The sequence below is a fragment of the Sinocyclocheilus rhinocerous genome, unplaced genomic scaffold (genome assembly GCF_001515625.1).
Source record: "Sinocyclocheilus rhinocerous isolate Xijiao unplaced genomic scaffold, SAMN03320098_v1.1 scaffold475, whole genome shotgun sequence".
NCBI lineage: Eukaryota > Metazoa > Chordata > Actinopteri > Cypriniformes > Cyprinidae > Sinocyclocheilus > Sinocyclocheilus rhinocerous.
Window position 1 is genome coordinate 1928848 of NW_015646677.1, and position 23784 is coordinate 1952631.

Below are 23784 nucleotides of genomic sequence, written 5' to 3' on the forward strand. Positions count from 1 at the left end.
AAGCCGTTCACACAGAACGCATATTTTACTCATTTTCTAGACGGACATCTATTACTGTTGCACTCGCATCTCGCACAAAGTTGCCGCATGTTTAGAAAGCCATGTAAAATTAATGCAAGTTTAACTTTGAAAAAAAAAACATATATCGAGACTTTATGGTGGGTTTTCCCCCATCCCACTGCATCTCATGTTTTTAAATGAAAAATGTACTCTGTGTGATTGGCTTTCGGCCCTTTGTATTAAACTATGCATACATACATGATGCTGTTTTGTTTATAGTTGTTTAAGCAACTTAATTATAATTGGTTTATAAACATTATTTTAAACATTATGCACTTTTTTTTTTTTACAGATAGTCGTTATCTTATGCTTTGAATAAACATGCATTAGTAATATTTTGCTCGATGCGCCCTCTTGTGGCCTCAGAAGAGAAGCCAAAAGCTTTTCTTCACCCTAACTGAAATTATGCATTTTAAATTAGAATATAATTCAAATTTTGATAATATTCAAGTACAAAATTCGAATTTAGTTTTTCAGCCATTTTGAAAGCCCCTAACTCACACACAAATTGAAATTATGTTTAAGTACTAAAATGACTAAAACTGAAATAAAAACAAATTAAGCAACAGAAATATTTTTAAAAATAAATAATAATTTTTAAAATAATAAAAATAAAAAGACAAAAGGTACAACACGATTACTAAAAATAAAAAATTAAAATGAAAATATAAAAAAAGTTTATTTAAAATGTGAATAAATACTAAAATAGTATATAAACACTACTAAAATAACACTGAAATAGTGACCACTGTCAATGGCAACGCTGAATAACTGAATAGAGAAACAAGTTACATATGTTTCAACATTTATATCCATTTATTTGTTTACTTGTTAAGAAGCCATCCGTGAGAAGTGAGATGTTCAGTCAAATGATCATTCGTGCAAAAAAAACCTCATCAGGGTAATTCTATTGAGATAATATAATATCAAGATAATGACTGGCCGACAGTAAATTATCCATTATGTAAATCATAACTGACAATCGTAGAATTATTAAAAAAAGACTTATGAACTAGTTCTTTTTAACGAATCAATAAAAAAAGACTCACTTTAGAATTCCTGTGTTACCAGTTTGAATCAGTCTATTGACTCACTCACTGAATCACTCAGAATGAACCACAGAAGGAATCAAAAGAACCAAATTGAATCATTAGTGATTCAAAATCATTATGTGGAATCCAAATCATTCAGTAATGCACTCGCAAATTTTATTCAGATCACTAAAAAAACTTTTGGAAGAGCACATAATAGTAGAAACCATCCATTTAGTAGAGATACAGTGCTACGATTAGAAAAATACACAGCGTAAAACCCACAGACAGCAGCGCAAATGTGTCACTTGATCACATTGCAGCAAAAGTCAACAGAAAGTGTTCAGAGATGAATTTATTCTCACACATAAACAGGAAAATCAGACACATTGGTGTGTTTTTATAAACAGAGACACTCGACTCACCTCTATAGTAGAAGAGGCACATGTCAGACAGAACAAACCATCTCTTCTTCCACATCTTCATTCCAGTACTGTCCTGCAAAATCCAGCAGCACAGCCGTCAATCAAACCAGCCGACCAATCACAGTGCAGCACAGAAAGCCCGCCCATTTCCAATGCACGCTTATTTTCCTCAATTATCTCTGCTTTGTTTGCTGCTGTTCTCCAGATGGAAACTCTCTCTCTTTTTTTTTTTTTTAAGGCGACAAAAAAACACCCCAAGGGTTCAAAAATCAAATTTTCAGAATTTCATATTTTTTCCTATTGATGTACTTTAAAGTACCATGATGCAAAGCAAAAGTATATTCATGTATAAATAATATTATATTTAATAAATAATAAATCAAAATGAACAATAAAATCAAATAAAATATCAGAAGGGGATGATTGATGAGAATTCATTTACTGTATTACAGTAATGAGAATCTATGTCCTAATGTGTTTAACTGTCATGAAAATAATGTTTTAATGCTAAAAAAAAATAAGTAAATAAATAACTCGCCAAAAAATCTTTATCATTTTATAACGCTACATACTTTTTTGTGCACATTTATACATGAGATTCTTTTTAAGGCGACTCATTTATCTGAGGCATGAATCATATTCATATTCCTCCCTCGTGTTTTACTGTTTGTTGAGTTAATGTTTGCACCATGTAAGCATGTAAATTTGAATTCAGACAACAAAGTCTGACAATTTTGCTTGTGCTGCGGGAGCAGCTTTGATGGAGGATGTTTGGGCAAGAGGAGAGACCACCTCTGTAGTCGTGTTTTTCGTGGAAACACGCTGCTTTCAAAGGAACGCTGGCGCAGCGATCACACACACAAAGACGCGCTCAACTTACTGATGCGACCGTAACGCTTTATGTGTTTATTTCGATCTGGCTTTTATGAGAAGCGGTTGTGAAAAATATGATGGAAAAGCACAAATGTGCTTGTGGAGTCGTGCATGGCCTGCATAAAAACAAAGGCAGATGAAGCACGGATGAAACGTTTGATGGATAAGCTTTTAAGTGCAGGCAAATCTCAGAAAACGTGACCATCAGCAACTAAATAACCATCAAAACTGCTCAACTGAAAACTTTTAACTCAGTTGGTCATGTACTGTGATATAAACATGATATTTTAGTTTTTTTTTTAATACATCAGGTTACTAAGGAAATGCATATGATTAGTATCATGCAAAATACAATTATATTAATATAAAATTATAATAAATAAATTATAAAAAATTACCAAATGTATTTTTTATTAAAAATTTACCAAATTCAATTTTTATTTATTTTATTGTCCTCATTTGTAAGTCGCTTTGGATAAAAAGTCTGCTAAATGACTAAATGTAAATAGAAATGTAAATTTATTTTTATTAATTTAATTTAATTTAATTTAGCATTACAGTAATGTAATATTATATTTAATAAATAATAAATCAAAATGAACAATAAAATCAAATAAAATATCAGAAGGGGATGATTGATGAGAATTCATTTACTGTATTACAGTAATGAGAATCTATGTCCTAATGTGTTTAACTGTCATGAAAATAATGTTTTAATGCTAAAAAAAAATAAGTAAATAAATAACTCGCCAAAAAATCTTTATCATTTTATAACGCTACATACTTTTTTGTGCACATTTATACATGAGATTCTCTCACACATATGCAAAGGTGTATTAATGGTTTGTAGGAGCACCGGAGCCACAAACCTGTTTGTAAAGCCAGCCGTTTTTCACCACCAGGGCATTGGGGTTCCTCTTGATGGAGTTGGACCTCTTGCCAAAGTTGTGGACTTTCTTTGAGGACCTGGAGAGCTGCAAACAGGGGGAGAGGAGAGAATTCTCAGAAACGACACTCGTGAGGGCTCAAGCTTGCCTGTATACATTATTCAACGATGAAGCTGTAAATAATCACAACTTACTAGTAAAGTCGTTTAGCGCATGCATTATGAATCAACAGCACTATCGAACCCTCAGAAAGTTAAAAAACTGCTTAACAGAAGCCAAAACACACGGGCAACAATCTGAGAAGAGCATATCTGTCATTCGTCTTGCTCTAATGAGACACAATCATACAGATGAGCAAGTCGCTGATCTCTGGACCCCTCCAATGATAAATGCTGACAATAAATCATCAGAATGAAAAACCAGTCTCATTTCATCATCTTAGAATCTTCAGAGACAAACTGACATTATTATCTGAGAAAATAATTTAGCCTTATGAATATATGTGTTCATGTATTTATATAAGCACTTGGATTTAGCGCATTCATTTAATTAATTAGGGAAAAATAACACGTTTAATTTATTAAGGCATTTAATGCACATTTAATGCCCCTGTATGAGTTTTTGTCTTATATTTATATAAATTCAATTAAACAACAGTTCAATAAATAAGAAGTTCATATTGTGTTCTATTTTAGATCCAATACTGTCTGTTTTTGCTCAATTTTGCCAATGAAAATATTACCTATAAAGGCACAGCAGAACTTTTGTGCATCTCCGATCAACAGACAGCAGTATTTTGTTTCTAAATAAATCCACATTTTTGAACAAATCAGGTGAAACAATGATTCAATGACTCATTCATAAAGAGAACCATTTAATGAATCAGCTGTTTGAATGACTTGAATGAATGAATGACTCAATGACTCACTCATTATCCAAGACATTTACTGCCACCTACTGGCAGTTTTAGTTTTTTATTTAGAGTATCATTTTATTACAAATAAATGAATAAATAAATAATAATAAATTCATTTAAAAACTAATTAAATTAAAATTAAATGAAAAAGAATAAAATTATTTTGATTACAATTTTTTTACAAATTAATAAAAAAAAAACATTGCATTTGAAAATTATTGCATTATTTATGCAATTGTAAATGCAAGGTGTAAATGCCACCTCAGAGCTGCAATAAATGGTCTGTAAATATACCTAAATACTAATTCAGATGCAGCTTCTGAAAAAAACTATTTATTTGATGTTGAATCAAATAAAATATTTATTTTTTTTGTCTATTTGATGCTTTTCTCATTTAACACAAAAATTACTTTAAATTATCTTTTTTTGGGGGGGATGGGGGGAATTTCTCAGCCAAATTTGATTTGGGTAATTAATTAGATTAAAAAGTTTAATCGCTTGATAGCTTTATATATGTACGTACTGTATGCATATGCATGTTCATTTATTTATTTGAGAAACGCCGGCATCCTGAGCCACAGCCACTCATTAATTGTTTATCTTGTTTGGGTGTTTTTATGTTATACAGAGTTTAGGGATGTGCAAAATGATATTTTCGGTGGGTTGTCTGAATGACAAGTCGACTAGTCTTTCGAAAGCCTTGAATAATGAATCTGATTTAGAAAATTCTCAGAGACCATCCACAAATTTTTATGCAAGATATTGCATTAAAAATGCATGATGGAAACACTAAGATTAAATGAATGAAGGTGCAGAGAAAAACACATTAATGCTTGCTTGAGATGGATTTTTAACTAGCTGACCAACTAGTCACCCATCCTAACCCACTGCATTTTTATGATACTCTATATCAACTCAACATCACAGAGCAAAGGCAATGAAGCAAATGTGCAGTAATGAGGACATAATTGTGTAACATGCTATTGATGCATGATGGGACAAGTCCAATCTGTCATGCTGGAACTAGGCCACGGTCAGTGAGTGAGTTAGTGACTCACTCTGGTTGTGGGGCTGCTGGGATGTGTGGCATAGTCTGAGCCGCCCGTGTAGTTCGACGCTTCGCTCATGGTGCTGGTTGGACGTTCTTTCTTCTCGGCCGCTGGTGCTTTGGTCGCTGGTCTGGAAGAGGTGAGGGGAAGACAAGAGGAGGAACATCACAAATTAATCTAATTTGTACATCATTCAGACTTATGGGAAGATTCTGGGTTATTTACAGCATGCTGTCGACTACTACAGACAATAATTTACTCAAAAGCTTTTATACTAAAGAAACTCAAAATGGAAGCAAAACAGAAAAGCAGTAATAGCTTGATAAACCGTTTTGAGCATGCAAAGTCACCATGGTTTATATACAGAAAATAATGTTATAATGTAAAAATAAATAAATAAACCAAGGGTCCATGTGTTTGTATGCATGTATGTATGTGTGTGTGTGTATATATATATATATATATATATATATATATATATAAAGTGAAAATAATGAAAATACTGTTCTAATGCATAAATAAATAAATAAATGAGGGTCCTTAAATCTAATTTTCATGAATTCTGTTGAATTTTTGAACATGTATTTATTTCATATGTATATTTATGTGATACATAAATATAGATGTAAACATATTGTAGAACTGTATATATATGCACGTCATATTTCAAGATTACTGCATATGAATTGGCAGGATTTTTAATCAATGCATTGAGAGAACATGACAGATTTACCTGCTGCTCAGAATAAAAACTGCACACTTCAAAAGCTACATGATGACTATTATTTGCATTTGTAAGTTATTTAAAACAGGAGTCATAAAGACTAACATATTCATTTAATGACATATTCTGTTGCCAGCATTCGTTGCAGGATTCAAAGTACCTTTGCATGACAGAAATCTAGTCTGGAGCACAAATAACATTTTTAAGAAGAACTGCTTCAACAAAAACAGACTGCAGATGTATTTACCAATTAATTTTTACCAATTAAAGAAGACCGTTTGTGGTAATCGACAGCAAGCCACACCTGACATCAGATTTAAAATAACCAGAAGGCTGAGAGATGTGCCGTGCAGATAAATGAGGAAAGTTCTGGAGCTTCTGCGAGACACTCGGGAAGTTCAGGCCTCTAAACTGCTGTTTTAATAAGCCAGAGCACTTCAGCATTGAGACAGAACGAGAAAGAGAGAAATAGAGGAGACAGGCCCCATGCATCAAAGCAATTACTCACTCCACGTCTCCGCTGATCTACTCCTACACAATAGACAACCTTAAATGGCCTGCCAGCTCCAGCTCTGACATACCGCAGATGCAGTTTATGACCCAGTCAAGCTGAAGGGCAAAAGCAAACCCAACGCCAGAAAAATCAAGGCTGTAAAACAAATGCCACCGTCTTATTTAATGAAAGTGAAGAGAAAACACAATAAATACGGCCATAAACCCTAAAATCCCATAGCACACGGACGCTCAGTCGAGAGGCTCTGTCCCGTAGGGTTGGCCTATTTTTCGATGCTACGGTAGAGCGACGACGTCTAGGGAAAGCGCTGCTATCTGGAGCAAGGGAGAGGAGAGAACACCAGGGTAAAATATAAGAGCTGTCTGGCTTCTGGGTCACGACGCATGAGGAAAACACTTTCTGTTTTACAAAAGGCTGAATACTAGCAGCGGTTAAACAGTCTGTTATTTGCGTCCCACAAACTGCATCTGGAGGTTAAAAGGGATGGTTCATTCAAAAATGACTTCTGTGTCACGTCGTTTCAAACCTGTGTGGCTTTATCTCTTCAGCTGAACACAAAATGAGATGTTTTGAAGAATATACTGACTGCTTTTTTCACTATCATGAAAGTGAAGGAGAACTGAAGATGTCAAGCTCCAACAAGGCAAAAAAGCATCATAAAAGTGGCCCGTATGACTGTATCCCAGTCATATACTTGGCACTGTAACCCAAGTCATCTGATGTCATACAATAGCTTTGTGTGAAGAACAGACCAAAACTGAAGAAGCAATTCACTGAAAATCTTAACATCTGTGCCCGCTTTCTCATGGGAAATGCAGATGTCCAGTTTGAGGACAAATCATTCTAATGAGTTTTTTCAATCATTCAGTTCACTACCAAAAAATAAATAAATAAAAAACTGTTAATTGTTAATTGAGTGGCCAACATTGAAATGTAATTGAATATAAGTGCATGTTGTCCTATTTCACTTGTTTTAAGTATAAACAAGTTTTTAAAAATCTGCAAGAAATGCATCAGGACAAAAAAGTCCAAATAAAATAAAATTATTTTAATTAATTTTTTATTTTATTTAATTTTAAAAAGAACTATTTGGACTATTTTAGAATGATCTGAGTGCTTTATATAAATCTCATAAAAAACTTACACTCGTATTCAAGATATAATCTATGAAAACAAGTCTTGATATCTCAATGTTGCTTCCCAGGCAAAGTTAACTTGTTTCAAGGATTTTTAAACTTTAAAAAAGTCAGAAGAGACCAACAAATTAATTTTTTTTCACCCATATCTTTGATAGAACGTGAGAAGACTTTAAATGACATGCACGGGTTGTCTGGACTACTTTTATGGTGCTTTCAGGTGCTTTTGAAGCTTATTATAATTGCATTAAAAAAAGAAAGTCATACAGGTTTGGAACAACACGAAGGTGAGTAAATGAAGACATTTTGGCTGAACTACTTCTTTAACAAACATCGTTTGCATGTGTGCTCGCCGTTTGACACAAGCATCTGATTTTGCATTGGAAACAAGCACAGAGAGACACTTTATGAGATGGTCAAAACAGTCAGCAGTCATGCACACACCAGCACCACGAAAAATACAAAACATTACACAACAGTCCATCCCAGAGGTATTCAAGGAAGGACAGGGAGGAAAGCCGGGTCAGGGTTGCACACAGATCCAAGTACGACCTTCCAGGCCGCTGATCTCAAATTAAATTGAGCATTCAACATGGCTATTAGCGTTCATTAATTAATCTCTTCTCAAATAATGAGCTTTAGCGTGCGCTCAGTAGCCACGCCGGCGGCCATCATTCAGCTGACATCTGACGGCATCTTTAGAGGAAGAGTGGCAGCGAGTGTGAAATTAGCCCCATGTGGAGCAGCTCAAGCGCGCCGAATCCAGAGATAATTGATGGAGGGGATGTTCAGATGGGTTTGTGGGCTGGTTGGGCACCGGCTCAACTGGAGGTCATCGGCTAAAACGCGAGAGTCATGCAAGGCTTTAAAACTCTCTGTCACTATTTGTCTCTGACGCCCTTCAACTCATCATTTTCATTTGCAGCAGGTCTTTTTGGGTATCTTGGCCCTGAAAAACAATGCCAGAATGAGGACAGCAGGCCTCTAGGACACGTTCAGGAAGCAAGCTGAACTTTCCCCGTCTTGCTTGCTTTCAGAACAACATTTTTGTCCCAGTTAAGTGCTTTAACGTGCGTTACTTTCAGGGACAGTTCCAATGGCGCGATTTGTTTTGATGGCAGCCATAAAAAGCTTCAAATTTAGTGTTAAAGAGTCAAAGGCCTGTCACTTAATGGCAGAAACAAGCAGAATGGCATCGCTCTAGATCTGACGGGGGCCACCGGAGGCGCGTGTACGTCGAGCCCCACGGCGCTGCGTGTTAAACTGCGACTCGTGACGAATGAGTGTTTCATCTCTGGCCCGTGTTTGACGGGACTGTTTACAGACTCGAAGTGCTCCGTCTCGTCGTGATGCGTGGGATTACGGGACCCCTGCCGAAGTGGCCGAAGACAACATAATTCATTTCCTGACTGAGAGCGACTTCAACATGAGGAGATTCATGTTTCATATTCAACGTGGGTAAGACAAATCGGAAGGCACACATAAATCTTGTATATCTCCACATTAGCGATGCATAGCAGGATATCAGGCAATCCAGTTCAAACAGTGCCTTGGGTTAGTGTTTGAGCAGAATTAATGAGACAGAATGGCAAAACAACCAGAGATGAATGTAGGCTCTGCGGTTCAAAAGAAGCGGATGAGAGAAGAGATCCCTGCAAAGCATTACCTGTTTAAAACAGGATGGACAAGTTTCCCACAATTCAGTCTAGAAAACAGAAAAAAAGGAAAGAAAATGAACTGAATACATAGTCATTTGGGGTTTTGAGAACTCAAATTATAGTTATGACACGCATTCAACAATGCAACCGTCAAAAGAATATGATTAATGGCAAACCTACTGGAAAATCCAGCTAAAACTAGCATCTGATGGTAGACGCTGGTTTTATATGGTTTTAGGTGGTGATTAATTGAAACCATCAAATGAAGATGATTAAGAGTTGATGGTTTTAACTGGATTTTCCTGTAGGGTTGCAATCTTCTCATGGTAGATGCTGGTTTTATCTGGTTTCTAGGGGATTCTGATGGTACGCTGGTTTTATGTGGCTGAAACCAAGAAAAGAAGAAGATAAATGGCAAACCTACAGGAAAAACCAGCTAAATCCAACATTTGATGGTAGACACTGGTTTTATTTAATTGAAACCATGAAATGAAGAAGGTTCTTGGCAACCATACTGGAAAATCCAGCTAAAACCAGCTTTTTATGGTATACACTGGTTGAAATCATGAAATAAAGATGATTAATGGCAACCCTACTGGAAAATCCATCTAAAACCAGCTTCTGATGGTAGATGCTGGTTTTATGTTTTAGATGGTCATTAGTTGAAACCATCAAATGAAGTTGATTATGGGTTGCTGGTTTTAATTGGTTTCAGCTGGATTTTCCACTAGGGTTGCCATCTTCTCATGGTAGATGCTGGTTTTATCTGGTTTCTAGGGGATCATTAACTAAAAATGGTCAAATAAAGAAGATTAATGGCAAACCTACAGGAAAAACCAGCTAAAACCAGCTTCTGACGGAAGACGCTGGTTTTATTTAGTTGAAACCATGAAATGAAGAAGATTCTTGGCAACCCTACTGGAAAATCCAGCTAAAACCAGTTTCTGATTCTAGAAACTGGTTTCATATGGTTTTTCTAGGTGGTCATCATGCTGGTGGGATCAAGGTTGACCTGGTTAGTTAAGCTAGATGACCAACTTGGGCTGATATGACTTGGATTTTCCAGCAGGGAAACATTAGAGAAGAAATAAGAGAAATAATACGAGAAAGGAGTGAAGGTGTTGTGGAAGAAATTATTATAGAGCAAAATTACTAGCCTCAAGATACTGGATCTATGACAACACTGTTTGACATACGGCTCACATAATTTTCTGTTTAATTACACTGACGCTGGTAATTTTTGCGTCAAAGTTTCCCCCTAAAGCCCGCCGCCGCCTCACGGGTCTGAGTCATCTCAGCTGGACTACTGGCAGGTTGTGGCGTTGCTGAAGGCTCAATCTGTCACACAACAACTTTCCGCTAAACTAGCTGTGATATACTGCAATCATAATGCTAATACATGCATATGCATATAATTAAGGGTGTTTTTTAACTTGATTTTTATTTTAAACTATTTTTTGGGGGAAAAAAATATTTTTGCTACACCAATGTCCAATTAAGTTGTCACATTTTATTTTATTTATTTTTTATTGTGTAATTTCCACATTAGCGATGCATAGCAGGATATCAGGCAATCCAGTTCAAACAGTGCCTTGGGTTAGTGTTTGAGCAGAATTAATGAGACAGAATGGCAAAACAACCAGAGATGAATGTAGGCTCTGCGGTTCAAAAGAAGCGGATGAGAGAAGAGATCCCTGCAAAGCATTACCTGTTTAAAACAGGATGGACAAGTTTCCCACAATTCAGTCTAGAAAACAGAAAAAAAGGAAAGAAAATGAACTGAATACATAGTCATTTGGGGTTTTGAGAACTCAAATTATAGTTATGACACGCATTCAACAATGCAACCGTCAAAAGAATATGATTAATGGCAAACCTACTGGAAAATCCAGCTAAAACTAGCATCTGATGGTAGACGCTGGTTTTATATGGTTTTAGGTGGTGATTAATTGAAACCATCAAATGAAGATGATTAAGAGTTGATGGTTTTAACTGGATTTTCCTGTAGGGTTGCAATCTTCTCATGGTAGATGCTGGTTTTATCTGGTTTCTAGGGGATTCTGATGGTACGCTGGTTTTATGTGGCTGAAACCAAGAAAAGAAGAAGATAAATGGCAAACCTACAGGAAAAACCAGCTAAATCCAACATTTGATGGTAGACACTGGTTTTATTTAATTGAAACCATGAAATGAAGAAGGTTCTTGGCAACCATACTGGAAAATCCAGCTAAAACCAGCTTTTTATGGTATACACTGGTTGAAATCATGAAATAAAGATGATTAATGGCAACCCTACTGGAAAATCCATCTAAAACCAGCTTCTGATGGTAGATGCTGGTTTTATGTTTTAGATGGTCATTAGTTGAAACCATCAAATGAAGTTGATTATGGGTTGCTGGTTTTAATTGGTTTCAGCTGGATTTTCCACTAGGGTTGCCATCTTCTCATGGTAGATGCTGGTTTTATCTGGTTTCTAGGGGATCATTAACTAAAAATGGTCAAATAAAGAAGATTAATGGCAAACCTACAGGAAAAACCAGCTAAAACCAGCTTCTGACGGAAGACGCTGGTTTTATTTAGTTGAAACCATGAAATGAAGAAGATTCTTGGCAACCCTACTGGAAAATCCAGCTAAAACCAGTTTCTGATTCTAGAAACTGGTTTCATATGGTTTTTCTAGGTGGTCATCATGCTGGTGGGATCAAGGTTGACCTGGTTAGTTAAGCTAGATGACCAACTTGGGCTGATATGACTTGGATTTTCCAGCAGGGAAACATTAGAGAAGAAATAAGAGAAATAATACGAGAAAGGAGTGAAGGTGTTGTGGAAGAAATTATTATAGAGCAAAATTACTAGCCTCAAGATACTGGATCTATGACAACACTGTTTGACATACGGCTCACATAATTTTCTGTTTAATTACACTGACGCTGGTAGTTTTTGCGTCAAAGTTTCCCCCTAAAGCCCGCCGCCGCCTCACGGGTCTGAGTCATCTCAGCTGGACTTCTGGCAGGTTGTGGCGTTGCTGAAGGCGACTCAATCTGTCACACAACAACTTTCCGCTAAACTAGCTGTGATATACTGCAATCATAATGCTAATACATGCATATGCATATAATTAAGGGTGTTTTTTAACTTGATTTTTATTTTAAACTATTTTTTGGGGGGAAAAAATATTTTTGCTACACCAATGTCTAATTAAGTTGTCACATTTTATTTTATTTATTTTTTATTGTGTAATTTCCAATCAAGTTGTAATTATTATTATTATTATTTCAAATTGTGCAAAAAAAGTGTGCAAATATTATTAAATTTCATGAGTGCATTTAGGATAAATAAAATTCTAGCTATGAACATTTTATAATCTGGATGTTTTTTTTTTCTTCTAAAAAATATTTTTTCAATAAAGCTAATAAATCTAATTAAAATTGTTATTTTTTTCTCTCTGTTATATGAAAGTCCAATTACAACATCACATTTTACTACAATATCATTTATTTTTACTAAATTTCAAATGCATTTTGTTTAGTTTTAATTGTTTTACCCCTAAGCCTAGACTTGCAATCATAAAATAATAAAAAAAAAACAATTCTAAAAATAAAAAAACAACATTAAAAATTTAAAACATTGTTTTACTGTAATGTAAAAAAATAATTAAACTATTTCAAAATCTTTTGTGTGAAAAATATTTATATCAAAAGAAAAAAAAAAAAAACTAGGAATATTTTGTAATATCCAATTACAGCTGCAATTAATTTTCAAATTAAGTGTGTAAATTTGATTAAATATTACATGTATATTTGTTTAAACATTTTAAAACTTGGACATTTTAGAAAGTGTGATAGTGAAAACCTAGATAGTGTGAAAAGTGTACTGTAGAGTAACTGCACGGTTAATGAAGGGCGTCTGACACTTTAGTCAGAGTTTATATGGCACAGCGAGCGCTATTACGGCACACACCGGCCTCATACATCAACAGAGTGCCACAGAATGAGGAAATATGAGGAGGCTGAAAAAAATGACTGCCCAAATTAATGAGCTTCCACTGTGACGATGAGAAACGAGGACACTTCAGGCCGAACGCCGCAGACGTGTGTCGCCGTGTAGTGAAAGTGACTGCGTCTGGCTCTCGTAACAAGTGCTGTGTACAATCACACGAACAGAAGTTAAAAACAGATCAGGAGCAACAGAACCTGGCCGTGAGCGAAGTGAAGCTCTAGCGCTACCATTAGGCTAGCATTGCAACTCCCACCTGCTCTTTACAACAGTGAGTTTCTGACATGATTGTGTTTAATTACCACAAATAAGTTATGGACATCAATATATCAGGTAACCCTGGTTTAAACATTTTTAAAATGCCATTTCCAACTTTTTTAAGGGAATTTTTTTTTTTTACATTAGATTAAATAAAGTACAGACAGTGTGCAACATGTTTAAATATTTAAATTAAATAGTTAATAATATTTTGGTTATATGAAAGTCCAATTAATATTTCACATTTGACTATAACTATTTATTTTTACTACTTTTCAAATACATTTTATGTTTAAACTCCTTTGTTTTACCACTAAACCCACACTTTCAACCTTAAAGTATGAAAAACCATTATAAAAATGTTATTATTAAATTCCTGAAATAAAACATGCTATAAAAATGACATGAAAAATAAAGAAGAAATTATTGATAAAATTGTAATAAATTTTTTGTGTATTTAGTATATTTAGGATCAATATAATTCTAGCTATGAACATTTTATAATCTGGATGTTGTTGTTTTTTTCTTCTAAAAAATATTTTGTGCAAAGTAAAAATGTGATGGGGAACTCATTTCCAGACAATAAAGCTAATAAAACTAATTACAATTTTTATTTTTTTCTCTCTGTTACATGAAAGTCCAATTACAATATCACATTTTACTACAATATCATTTATTTTTACTAAATGTCAAATGCATTTTATGTTTAGTTTGAATTGTTTTACCCCTAAACCCAGACTTGCAATCCTAAAATATAAAAATCAATTCTAAAAATAAAAAAACAACAAAAAATTAAAAACATTGTTTTACTGTTGTAAAAAATACATTGTAAAAAATAATTAAACTTTTTCAAAATATTTTGTGTGAAAAATATTTATTAAAAAAAAGGAATATTTTGTAATATCCAATTACAGTTGCAATTAATTTCCAAATTAAGTGTGTAAATATTATTAAATATTATTGAACATATTGAACATTTTATAATGTGGATGTTTTTAAATACATTAAAAAAATTATTTTGTGCAAATTAAAACTGTCATTTTAAAACTATTTAAAACGTATTAAAATTGTTAAATTATTGTATTTTGTGAAAGTCCAATTAAAATGTCACTTTTTTTTTTTTTTACTGCTTTTTAAGCTTAGATTTTATTGTCACACTAAACCCAGAATTTCAATCTTATGAAAATACATAATACATACACACATACAAAAATACATATAAAAATGTGAATTATTAATTTTTTAAATAAAATGATATAAAAATGTTTGTTTGTTTTAGATTAAAAAATAATATGTATTTTAAAACTGATTTTGTGCAAATTAGAAGACAAGACATACTGCTATTTTCAGTCTCTCGTAAGTGGTTCATACGGGGCAGATGCATCAATCTCAACAACCGTTGATACTCTGGAAACCTTCATTGTCCGGCTGATTAAGACGAATCAATGGCCTTAAAATGCAATGCAGCCTGAAACGTGAATCTATGGCTTGACGATGAGGAGCTGATTGTCCGAAAATTCTATTTCACATTTAATTAAAATACCTTAAATACCCAAAACAACTCAATCGCTTACTTTCTACGGATTTCTTTTGCCACATAACTGCAAAAACAGCAACCGTTTTCTCTCTAATTCTCTGCAACTAAGCAATCAAGACAAGCACAGGTCTTGAGCTCTGCGTTATCTTGAAGTAATGGAGATGGGGACCTGCATGAACATCATGTCATCGTCTCACAAACGCACGCACACCTCACAGTGAGACTTTCTCACGTCAGAGTAAAAATAGGTGTAAATCTCATTAACATCGACTTCACAGAAAAGCAGGATGGAGGTGATAATTGAAACCCGCCATCAGCAGCAGAAGCAATGAAACACTAGACACTGCCTTCTCTCATTATCTGCCACGCTATAGTTCAGTCCGCTCTCAAAACACTTCACATTCAGCTCATTACATCAATAATTCACCCAAAATGAAAGTGCTGTCATCATTCGCTCACCCTCATGTTGTTTCAAACCTGTATGATGGTCGTTCTTCAATAGAAAACTAAAGGAGATGTTTAACAAAACGTTTCAAACACTGAAAATCAATGAGGACGGATAAAAGCAGCATTATAAAAGCAGTGTTTATGACTTGAGCACTTCAGAAGACCTGCAATCAGCATTAATATACTATTAGAGTATTTATTATTATTTTGAATTAGCTTTTAGTTTTATATGTTCAGTTGTCTTCTTAATTGTATTTCAAGCTTTAATTATTTGTGCATTTGTTTCATACTGTATGTGCTTTTGTCATTTTTATTAGTTTTTGAGGTTTATTTTACAAAATGAATATAAAAATATCAATATATACACATTAAAACAGCTTTTAATTTTATACCGTCAATTTTCTTATTTTATTTTATTTAAAGTTTTAGATTTTTTTTAATAAAAAGTTTTAACGTTTATTTTCACTTGTTTTATACATATGCCATATTTTTGTGAGTAAAATTTCAACTGAAGTTTTCTAATAATTTCTCATTTCTAATCATTTTGAACAAGTTTTAGATTTAGTTAACAATACTACCTACAATATGTCGCACAAGTCAAACGGTTGACTTTTATAATTCTTTTTTTTTTGTCATTTTATCTCATCTTTGGAGGTTGAAAGTGTCTGTTCTAAGAAAAAGAAACAGGAAACATCTTTTGTTTTCCACAGAAGAAACAAAGTCAAACGGTTTGAAATAGGGCTGGGCGATATGGCAAAAAAATTCAATCTCGATTTTCTCAGAACATTTTACCGATTCTCGATTTTGTACGATTTTTAACTAGTCAACTTGAAAATGTAACTTACAACACAATTCAAGTAACTTTTTCTTTATTAACCCTCTAGTTAAAGAATATTCTATTCCAAGTGCACCACACATTAAGTTGTAATCATGATGTAAATGTTAAACAAATCACTTGTTAAATATCTTCGCAGAAAAGACGCATGAACTACAACTACATCCTGTACAAACTTGTCTTATACATATTATATGTTCAGAAATAATATGAGAAAAATGCTTTAAAAAAATCTTAAAAGTCAACGTAATTCAAATTCAAAATGACTGAAGGTATAAGACCAGTAGACGATTATTAACTATAAATGTTCTGTAAAAACAATGAACAGCAGCTTTTAGCCAAACATGAAATATCAGACATACAGTAGCAGTTCTTTACAGGTTTTTTTATTCGCTTGCGCTGCTTTTCCATTTTTTTTCTATGTAAACATGGACGCGGTTGACTGTTGCGTTCGCATCTCTTGCAGCGTCTCATGCATGAAACGGCATTCTAAAAACGCGGCGCTCTAGCTATTAAAAGATGTTCAACTCCCATCTTCTTGCATTTTTTTTGCTATTCCACTGCCCGCGTCGCATCTCTGTCAACACAAAAGCGCATTCTGTGTGAATGGCACCAAGCGATATATTCTACTTATGGTCCTTCACAGAGCGCGTCACACGTGAGTTTGAAACAACACGAGAGCGAACAAACCCTCCTCCCGCTCGTCTTCATCAGATGCAAATATCTGCAGCACAAACGGTTCTTTCCCAAACGAGTTCAGTCTCTCCCATCATCTGTTCAGAGCGAGAGGATCTGAAGTTTATCTGCAGCGCCGTTTATTCACTATCTGTGAACAGGGACTGCAGAGATTGGATAAACGGCAGAGGAATGGAGGGAAGTTGTTGACTTTGCTAGAGGACGCAGGAGAAAGAGAGTGAGACAAAGACTAGAGATGTGTTTGCCATTTATTCACTATCTGTGAACAGGGACTGCAGAAATTGGATAAACGGCAGTGGAATGGAGGGAAGTTGTTGACTTTGCTAGAGGATGCAGGAGAAAGAGAGTGAGATAAAGACTAGAGATGTGTTTGACAGCGGTTTGAGGGCAAAATTATCAGGAGAGCAGCTCGCGTTGGAAAGGAGAGGTGAGCTGTGAAGAGGAGCAGAGCTGGATAAAGTCATGACTCCAGTCCAGCTGAACAGCGGTACGGACGCAGCTCTTCATTAACTGCCGGCCTGTTAATTGCTAGTGGCTTTGTGTGAAAATGTGGGCGTGTGTTGACTATTTAGAGGCTCACTCTTTTCAAACGCGCACAAAAATAGTAACACGTTATCCGTTAGCAGACGGAACGGGAATAGTAATGCTTTCGGATTAAACTCATTAAAAAGGTCAAGAAAACATTTATATAAAGATTTGATTTGGGGGTTAATATGACCTGCAAAATAAGTATATATACACCATACATAAACCTAAATTATGCATTTATATACAGGTGCATCTCAATAAATTAGAATGTCGTGGAAAAGTTCATTTATTTCAGTAATTCAACTCAAATTGTGAAACTCGTGTATTAAATAAATTCAATGCACACAGACTGAAGTAGTTTAAGTCTTTGGTTCTTTTAATTGTGATGATTTTGCCTCACATTTAACAAAAACCCACCAATACATAATTATATAAAAAAGCACACATACATTTTAAAATGCATATAATTAATTATAATTATATAAAACTACATATCTGAATAATATGGTACGGATAATAAAAAATGGTTCATACTGTGATATCCGATTTCTCATAACACCCATCTAAGAAAATATTTAAATCAGAAAATTCATAAAATAAAAAAGTAAATGATCAATTATTTAAAATGTAATAAAAAAAACTGGAATAAAAATATATTTAAAAAATAAATGATGAAAAATAGATTTTATTTTAGATGTTAAAATAAATTACATAGAGAGAGAATTTTATTTAATATTTAAATAAACATTAATTATAATTATACTGAAAAAAAATTATTATTATTCTAAATCATATACATATATTTTCATAATAATAAAATTCATAATTAAATTGTTTTCATACTGCAAATGAAATTTTATTTTTACATTAAAGCATTTCAGGTCACATTTTAACACAAAATTAATTTATATAATATTCTGACCATATTTTTTGTAAGATTCACTCAACTCATGTACCCATCAGCAGACTAATGGAAAATAATAAAGGTTTTTTTCTGAGTGACCCAGAAAAACAATCTTTTGACTTACTCTGAAATATGAATACTTTAATTATCTAATTTCTTTATACCCCCTATTAAACAACATTCAATCCACCCCAAAAATGACTGCGCAGTGCATTAGGCAGCATGAATGTGATTTCTGTGTGAAGTTCAGACAAAGCGCTCTGTTTCTGACTCAATGCTGCAGGAAACGAAGAGAGAGAAAGAAATGACTCACTGTTCGTTGACGATAAAGATGCAGTTGTCTTGCGAAGGAACGGCTGTGACGGGATGCTTGCAGGTCACCTTTCGCTCATTGTGACTGCAGGAGAGAAAAGAAACAGAAATTGTGGGAATTAGAGACATGTGAGACTGCTGTTCACACTTTGACACTCGATAAAGAGCCGTTCGATGATTGAAACGATTGAACGAGCCACGGGATTCCCGTGCTGCCCTGCTGCTAAACATCAGACCATCTGAACAAGACGAGAACATAGAACACGGTCACCAACTGAGAGGAGAAAACCATGGCACGGTCTGCAAACTGTTTCGCATTCATGGTTTTATTGCACAGTCTACACTGGTAGACGCATGCAGGATATTTTCTAGCTGCCACAACAAATATGTAAAACATGTAGGTGTTGTCATGTGTGTATTTGGCTACTATATTACAACAGCACTGAGCATTTTTGGTTTAATTACTTAAGTTAAAAACAAGAAGTAAAATAAACAAACAAACAAAAATCATAATGCGAGTAAAAAGATTGAACAAAAAACTAACCCTTTTACTAAAAACAGAAATAAACAATAAAATGATTGAAATTAAAATAAATTATCTATAAAATAAGTAAATATTAATATAATTGAATAAGAACAAATAAATTATATATACACATATGTATATACACACACACACACACACACACACACACACACACACATATATATATATTATTTTATATAATTATATAAAAAAGCACACATACATTTTAAAATGCATATAATTAATTATAATTATATAAAACTACATATCTGAATAATATGGTACGGATAATAAAAAATGGTTCATACTGTGATATCCGATTTCTCATAACACCCATCTAAGAAAATATTTAAATCAGAAAATTCATAAAATAAAAAAGTAAATGATCAATTATTTAAAATGTAATAAAAAAAACTGGAATAAAAATATATTTAAAAAATAAATTATGAAAAATAGATTTTATTTTAGATGTTAAAATAAATTACATACAGAGAGAGAATTTTATTTAATATTTAAATAAACATTAATTATAATTATACTGAAAAAAAATAATTATAATTCTAAACCATATACATATATTTTCATAATAATACAATTCATAATTAAATTGTTTTCATACTGCAAATGAAATTTTATTTTTACATTAAAGCATTTCAGGTCACATTTTAACAAAATTAATTTATATAATATTCTGACCATATTTTTTGTAAGATTCACTCAACTCATGTGCCCATCAGCAGACTAATGGAAAATAATAAAGGTTTTTTTCTGAGTGACCCAGAAAAACAATCTTTTGACTTACTCTGAAATATGAATACTTTAATTATCTAATTTCTTTATACCCCCTATTAAACAACATTCAATCCACCCCAAAAATGACTGCGCAGTGCATTAGGCAGCATGAATGTGATTTCTGTGTGAAGTTCAGACAAAGCGCTCTGTTTCTGACTCAGTGCTGCAGGAAACGAAGAGAGAGAAAGAAATGACTCACTGTTCGTTGACGACAAAGATGCAGTTGTCTTGCGAAGGAACGGCTGTGACGGGATGCTTGCAGGTCACCTTTCGCTCATTGTGACTGCAGGAGAGAAAAGAAACAGAAATTGTGGGAATTAGAGACATGTGAGACTGCTGTTCACACTTTGACACTCGATAAAGAGCCGTTCGATGATTGAAACGATTGAACGAGCCACTGGATTCACGTGCTGCCCTGCTGCTAAACATCAGACCATCTGAACAAGACGAGAACATAGAACACGGTCACCAACTTAGAGGAGAAGACCATGGCACGGTCTGCAAACTGTTTCACATTCACGGTTTTATTGCACAGTCTACACTGGTAGACGCATGCAGGATATTTTCTAGCTGCCACAACAAATATGTAAAACATGTAGAATTTAACTGAGGTGTTGTCATGTGTGTATTTGGCTACTATATTACAACAGCACTGAGCATTTTTGGTTTATGTATACAATTATAAAAAGAAATTATAAAAAAAGTTATCTTAGATATCAAAATAAATTATACTGAGAAAGAGAATTATATAAATAATAACTATAATTATGTTAAAATAAATACTTATAATTCCAATATGCATATATTTATAATAACAAATATATAAAGTAATGATAATAATGTGAAAATAATAAATGATATTAAAAAGTTAATTAATAATGATAATTACTTAAAGCCCACCCCAATTTCTTTAAAACAAACAAACAATTAAATAAATAAAATATACAATAAAATCATTTATTAAAAACAGGTTATTATTTATAAACACACACACACTTATATCTAAACTCATTTGACCATAATGGTCTGTGTGTATTTGGCTACTATATTACAACAGCACTGAGCATTTTTGGTTTATGTACTTAAGTTAAAAACAAGAAGTAAAATAAACAAGAGACTGGTTTGAGTCTGATTTCGCAACAGGACAGAGCCAAACATGATGTAACCCAGATGAAAACTCAACAGATGACATCTACCCAGCAGCGAATACACACACACTCACAGCTACACACCTTGAGCGAGGGGTGGTGCAGAATTTCAACATGTCTGTCTCTCTGTCTGTCAGTCTGTCTGTGTCTCTCCAGGGGCCGCCGGTCTCTCTCTCTACTCTTGCTGTTTATCACTGATCCACACATGCAGTCAGTGCTGCTGCTCTCAGCAGTCATACGCCCCGACCACAAGAGCATACGCCCACCCTCTCCCCGTCTCTCCTCTCCACCCTCGTCCTCTCTGCCATGAGGCGCCGACGTCTCAATAAACACAATTACAGCGGCAGTCACACGCAGACGCAGCCGTGAGAGGACAGAGGAGGCCGTTCACAGCAGATAAAGGCCTCTCGCTCACATGGAGAGTCACAGGGCTGCTGGGTAACATGTTGGCGGACTGAGGCATGCTGGTCAGGACGTGGTTCGAGGCGAACTGATCAAGCTAGTTACATAAATATTATATATTATAATTCAAATATATTATAAATCTAACGTGTATATATATATATATATATATATTTATTTCAATGTCAATATATAACGACATTAAATTATTTATTTAGAATATTTTGTTTTTTGTGTGTGTATATATATATATATATATATATATATATAGTTTATTTATATTTTACAATAACATAATAGTATAGCATAGTAGTATTGATAGTTTTTTTTTTCGTTGGTTTGTGCTCTCAAACCTATGGAAGCTTGTTTCCGTCACTAATTAAAAAAATAAAAAGGTAATTGAAACTTTGCATCTTACAACTCTTGACTTTTTTTTCTCAGAATGGCATGATATAAACACAATTGTGTGTTATAAAGTCAGATTGCGAGATATCTTGCAATTCTGACTTTAAAACATGCAATTGTGAGTTAAGAAGTCAGAACTGTGCAATATAAAGTTGTAAGAAAATATATATATTTTTTGATTTTATAACTCACAGTTGCAAGTTTATATCTCAATTAAAAAAGTCAGAATTGCGAGATATAAACTCGCAATTGTGAGAAAGTCAGAATTGCAAGAAATATAATTGTGATAAAGAAAAAAAGTCAGAATTTCAAGATATAAACTCGCAATTAAGAGAAAGAAGTTAGAATTGCAAGATATACTGTCGCTCTCAAACCTATGGAAGCTTGTTTCCATCACTAATTAAAAAAATAAAAAGGTAATTGAAACTTTATATCTTACAACTCTGACTTTTTTTTCTCAGAATGGCATGATATAAACACAATTGTGTGTTATAAAGTCAGATTGTGAGATATCTTGCAATTCTGACTTTAAAACAAGAAATTGTGAGTTAAGAAGTCAGAACTGTGCAATATAAAGTTGTAAGAAAATATATATTTTTTTTGATTTTATAACTCACAGTTGCAAGTTTATATCTCAATTAAAAAAGTCAGAAGGGTTTTTTTTTTTTTTAATTTAGGATGAAGTAGCGTCGAAAGAGGTGAGTTTTCAGCTGTCGCTTGAAAATTGTCAGGGCTCACAGTTGCAAGTTTATATCTCAATTAAAAAAGTCAGAATTGCGAGATATAAACTCGCAATTGTGAGAAAGTCAGAATTGCAAGAAATATAATTGTGATAAAGAAAAAAAGTCAGAATTTCAAGATATAAACTCGCAATTAAGAGAAAGAAGTTAGAATTGCAAGATATACTGTAAACCTTTTAGTTTGTCTCGCAATTCTTTAATTTTTGCAATTTCGAGTTTATATCACGCATTTCTGAGAATAAGAGTCAGTTGCGAAATGTAAACTTGCAACTGCGATGAAAAAAGTCCGAATTGTGAGAAATAAACTAAGAGGAGAAAGTCAGAAATGCAAATCATAAACTCGCTTCAATAATAAAGTTTGTCTCACAATTCTGACTTTATTTCTCACAATTCCGAGTTTATAGCATGCATTTACATTTACATTTAGTCATTTTGCAGACGCTTTTATCCAAAGCTTGATGCGAGCCGCAACCGGCAGCCAGTGCAAGGAGATAAAGAGAGGTGTAACATGGGCTGAAACCTGACTGGTTAGCGTCAAGTTTGTTGTTCTGTGAAAGAAACTGATACCTGATTGAAAACAACTCGTTTGAGGGTTTTCGCTATGAATGGAAGGAGAGAGACAGGTCTGTAGCTATCTGTAAGTGAAGTGTTTAATGTAGGTTTTTTTGAGCAGTGGGGTTACCCGAGCCTGCTTGAATGCAGTGAGGAAAGTGCCTGTGAGGAGAGATGTGTTGAGGATGTGTGCGAGTGCTGGTAATAGTGTAGGAGAGATTGCTTGGAGAAGGTGTGAGGGAATAGGGTCTAGAGGGCATGCTGTAGGATGGCTGGAGAGGAGAAGTTTTGATACTTCTGTCTCAGTGAGGGGACAGAAGGAGAAGATGGGAGTTTTAGCAGTGGGTGTGGTTGGTTTGAGGTCCTGTGTGTGAGGCTGAGAATTGACTACTGATTGTTATATGATTGTATCTGTGAAGGATGTTGCAAATGT

The 23784-nt window shown here is 34.0% G+C and overlaps 1 protein-coding gene across 1 annotated transcript in view; it reads right to left on the reverse strand.

The window, feature by feature from the left end:
- LOC107707963 (pleckstrin homology domain-containing family A member 5-like) overlaps positions 1–23784 on the reverse strand; it is a 179696-nt gene that overhangs the window by 51699 nt on the left and 104213 nt on the right. Inside the window, exons 4-7 of the mRNA XM_016512084.1 lie at positions 20304–20387; positions 5251–5371; positions 3259–3363; positions 1517–1589 (exon numbers count right to left, since the gene is read on the reverse strand). Of these exons, the coding sequence (XP_016367570.1) occupies positions 1517–1589; positions 3259–3363; positions 5251–5371; positions 20304–20387 (383 nt within the window). The remainder of the gene's footprint in view (positions 1–1516; positions 1590–3258; positions 3364–5250; positions 5372–20303; positions 20388–23784) is intronic.